Genomic DNA, 4,981 nt, shown 5'->3' with positions numbered 1-4,981 from the left:
TTTGGGATCACAAGCCTATGGGGCGCCGGCGTTTTATACTTCGCACTTGTAATGGAAGAGAAACAAACTTATCCCTAAACTATACGAGTGCAATAAATGTTTGTTATAACATAATTACAAAAAAAGATTCATAAACTGGACTTAAAGGTTGATTTGTCACTTTTTAAAACTTTAAAGATTATTACAATGAATACATTAAATGCTACATGGAGGCAAGTAACGTATTTGATGCTTTCTCCCACATGGAAGCCTTTCTCTTTTTAAGTTCCCTCTAGGCATATGTTTTTAAAAACTATATTTACAATTTATACAAAAACGACCAGTTCCAATACTGTGGAATGTCAGTACTTGTATGATTTTCGCCCTGCCACAAATGACATTAAATTGAATTATTTTCTGTTAATTGCATTGTGAAATATATTTACAATTTGGATGGTGACGAGTCTGTAATAAGTGTATTTTTTAATATATTTAAATGACGATCATGGTTTTAAAAAAAGTATCACCAAAAACTGATAATAAACAGTATCAATAAATAAAATGCATAAACATTTCATTCGGAAACTATGTTTTATAACATCAAACATCTGGAATGGCTTGTGATATTATTGTATATAAAAGTAGATCATTGTAAATCATTGTAAAACTCCTCCAGTTTATTTTCATTGTAACGGTTTTGTCTGAAGACTGTAAAAAATGTTTTTTTTTTTTAAATATATACCCATTTAATCTCAGGGTAACTAGATTAAACATTGACTATTCGATACATCAATTTCAAAAAGTGTTTTTCTTTTTTTCTTCTTTTTTTTCAGAGCAAATAGGATTACTGAGTCTTTAGAAACTTATTTTAAATTGGTAAATTCAGGTGGTAAAATAATACCAACCTAAAGTAATTTCTAGTTATATTTCTAGTTATTGTAATAATTCTAGTTATTGTTATATCATAAGACAAATATCATTTGATTGTAAATTGCCTGGAACGTTGTTATTTTCACGTGGATATCTGACGAGCACTTTGCTATATACAGCCCATTTAAGTGTGTGTGTGTGTGTGTGTGTGTGTGTGTGTGTGTGTGTGTGTGTGTGTGTGTGTGTGTGTGTTGAATTACTGTTTATTCTAATTGTCTGATCAATTTACTTTAGCTGCACACAAAAAAATATTTCTAAAATAAACATTGCAATGTAAAGTGGTATCTGATTCCAAAACGATCGGTAATTATATGGAAAATGTGATTACAATGTGTTTTATTCATTATTTAACATTTATGATTAATTCTTAAACATTTGGTTTGCAGTGCAAGTGACCTCCATTGACAAAGCTGTTTTTTTGTTCTTGATATTTATGTTATTGTAGCGACCGCAGCATTATTATAGCTACAACACTCAAATAGAAAACCAATGAACTTATCCACTTGTACTGTAATCTTCGCCATACAAGTCACACACAAAAAAATAAATAAATAAAGTTTGGTTAATAATTCGTTGAAACTTTCTTGGGTACAAAATTATTATTATTATTATTATTATTATTATTATTATTATTATTATTATTATTATTATTATTATTATTATTAATGTCTTGAATGTAAACGCTTTGCATTGCTTTTAAACAAAACATTTTACACACACACGCTTATCACAAGCATAAAGTTATCAGGTTTTTTTTTTTTTTTCTAACGGGGACAACAATTCATTTTTTGTAGACAAAACTTAAAGTTGAATACAGCCGACGCGTCTAGTGAATTGCATTTTAGTTACTTGTAAACGTAGGCTATTGCTTTTAGTTTACCACAGTATAAGCTTCGGTAAATGTATTTAAGGATTAATTATTTTTTGCAGCTATAAGCAATCGGTTCCACATATTATCTATGAAAGTATTCAGAAAGTCAGTTCGTGTTGTTTTTATTTGATTTGACTGCGTGAAGGTACGATTCGCACCCTGCACTGTGTTTGCTGTAGCCTCAAACACATGACAGCATATTAAATGATAGCTTTCTACTCCTATTAGTTTCTTCATCTTGCTTGCCCGAGTGAGCATTTTTTTACAAACTGTGAAGCAAAGAGAGGTTATAATTTTAGACAGAAAATGTATATCTGTTCACAGACAACTGATATCTCATAAAATGTAAATCGACGAGAGTCAAGCGAATAAATTATTACTGTTGATGTGGGCTATACTAAAATGCGCTTATGCATTATGCGACCAAAAAAAGAGGATGCACGCGCCACTAGGGGGAGATGGCTGAAGAATTAATCTGAACGAAATTGAGTTCCCAGTTGCCAGCTGCAGTCTGTAACAGCCTGGCATTCCATTAAGCACATACGTATAGTATTTTATGTTTTGAGCATTACAATGCTTCCTTTCATTTATTTAAAAACCATAGAGCGACTGACATTTGATGTGACATTGCTGGAGTCTGCAAACTTGCGTGATTATTTTCAGATGTCCTCCTCACCAGTCTATTGCATTTCCATACGGTAAATAGAATTACGCATTTTAGCAGGATTGAATGTTTAAACTCTTCACTGAATAGTCATGTTCCGTGTAGACAAATTCACAACATTTCTTTTATCCCACAGTGCGAGGTCCGGCGTCCCAACCATTACTTAGTACATCGACAACAATTTTTAGTCCAATTGAATAGACCGCACTATTAAATTGATCTACAGCAGGTATAAAAATGACCCACCTGGTTAAATTATAACCACTCCAGAGGTTAAGCAAACTACTATTGATGCCAGCTCCATGCCCTTTGTTGTATTTATTGATATAAATCCAATACATTTATGTCAGAGATAATCCTATGCCGTTTTAGAAAAATTGCTTTCTGTCATGAATTCTACACTTAAAATGAAGATTTATGGGACAGACTACAATACTGCTGATATCAGGGCAAATATTATTCTAATTTGAGATCATTCTGATGTTAGGCATACTATAAAAACAAACAATACGGAAACACATTTTACACAGCAAACCGCTGAGTGTAATTGTCATATGGTTTTCTGTCCGTTCAATTTCTATTTTACCAAATGGGATTCTGATTATTTTGAAGAACTGTCTCAGGTTTTTTTTCTACAGTGCCAACTATTAGCAAAAGGAAAAGGCCTGGTAACTTGAGACCACATATAGGTAACATTTACGAGTAGCCTACGTGAGCACATAGTAGGAATCTGTCTACTTTAAAACATAAATAAACTTTAACCTTAAAAAAAAAAGAAAAAAAGAAAAACGTATAGACAACAGTTCACCTAACCACTTGTGTTAAACCTGTTTATATTTGACATTTGTTTCGAAATGAATTAACCTGGAATTGATGTCCAATTACGTGGCACTAATTAACAGGACAATTACATGTGCACTTACAGTTTAATTAATGCCCAATAAAACAGTGCAGCCGATGTCTTTTAACATGTGCATTACAACACTGTAATCCACTGTAATGCCATAAGCCACACACATATACGTTTACTAAATACACTGCGCCATAGTCACAAAACATTTACCGCCATGCTAAGCTTGCATAATTTTTTTTGTGAAGTGAAAACCAAAATGCTATGTTACAGAACTAGTAAGAAACCGCCAAGGTGTAAGTGCCTTGTAGTCTAGTAGAAACGTAATAATTAGCAAATGTTTTCCATCAGCGTTTGCTGATCATTAAGTTTATACTACATTTAACATTTTTTGTGTTCAAAGTTATGTAAGAATTAACAGAATTGTATTTTTTTTATTAAAATACTGAAAATAGGTATATTTACTACAAAGCCTCCACTGCATATCAGCGCTCTAAAGTACGACATTAACGCATATAGTGTGCAATGGATTGAAGCACGACTTTTTTGGATGCTGGGTTCTAAATGACGGAACGGATCCAGTGTGCAATGGCCTTTAAGGTTGCCACATCCGAGACGCAAAACAAAAATGGCCACCGACCGACAAAAAACGTCCAGGTCAGTTAAAAAATGGCCAGGTGGCAACCCTAACATACCTCCACATAATTAAATCTCATCAATGAGCCAAGCTATCCATTTAGATCAATTCATAAACTTGTAGCTTACAGTCCTTAAGACCATGGCTTCGACTCCCTCTGTTGAAAAAAATGTCAATACAAAGTACTTCTAATAATAAAGATAGTAGTTACAGCCTTTCTTTGAAACATCAATTGATATGAAGTTATGAATCTTACATCTTTTACAGGACACATTTTTCTATGAAGTTCATGTTACAGTGTAGCAATTGTGATGCAGTACTGAGTAAACAAAAGCACATATTAACTTAAAAAGATAAACTTACCATAATTGAACTAGTCATCGCAGTAGCATGTTGGCACAATTTTAGCACATCACATTAAGGAATCCCTTTTGTGCTATGATGGAATCTTAATAGAAACATTTAACAAATAATTACATTTAACCTTCCTATATATATATATATATATATATATAAACAGAGATGACCAGCAGAATGCTCCAGTTATATCAATGGCCATGATTTAGGTAAGTAAAATTGTAACGTTTCTGTATATCATTCTAAAGTCTTACAAAGCCATTGTAGTAAGAATGTTTTGATGCGATTGTGGAGAAATGCAAGTTTTGAAATCCTTGGTTGGCTACAACAACAGAGTTGAGACAGTACACCATAGCTGGGCTATACCACAATATGAATAGTTTAAATACTTTTTTGCAAGAAACTATTTTCCTCATCACACCACTATGCATTTTTTAAAAATGACTTTATTAGACACACTTGAAGGTGTGCTTTGTACAGAGACAACCCCATTCTCACATGGCTGAGCCTGTTGCCCATAAAGGCACCTTACATACGGGTTCATCTCAGAATAACCGCACACCTTCTGGTGTTTTATAATCATATACTCATTGTATTGTATATTTTTTATAAAGGGTGTGTGGGAAACTAAGACATTTGGCAATCGAAAACACTACTAAAGAAAAGTTACGAGGTTTCATATATATATATATA

General features: G+C 32.8%; 1 protein-coding gene across 1 annotated transcript in view; it reads left to right on the top strand.

Annotated features, from left to right (window-relative positions):
* Positions 1-1,438, top strand: part of LOC117408410 (NK1 transcription factor-related protein 1-like) — a 6,080-nt gene extending 4,642 nt beyond the window's left edge. The window contains exon 2 of the mRNA XM_034013372.3: positions 1-1,438. This exon is cut by the window's left edge and continues 670 nt beyond it. Coding sequence (XP_033869263.3) covers positions 1-52 — 52 coding nt within the window. The 3' untranslated portion in view covers positions 53-1,438.
* The last annotated feature ends 3,543 nt before the right edge of the window (positions 1,439-4,981 follow it).

Source organism: Acipenser ruthenus, chromosome 2 (genome assembly GCF_902713425.1).
Source record: "Acipenser ruthenus chromosome 2, fAciRut3.2 maternal haplotype, whole genome shotgun sequence".
Classification (NCBI taxonomy): domain Eukaryota; kingdom Metazoa; phylum Chordata; class Actinopteri; order Acipenseriformes; family Acipenseridae; genus Acipenser; species Acipenser ruthenus.
Note: the sequence above shows the minus strand (reverse complement) of the source record. Positions and strands in the feature narration are given on the sequence as shown.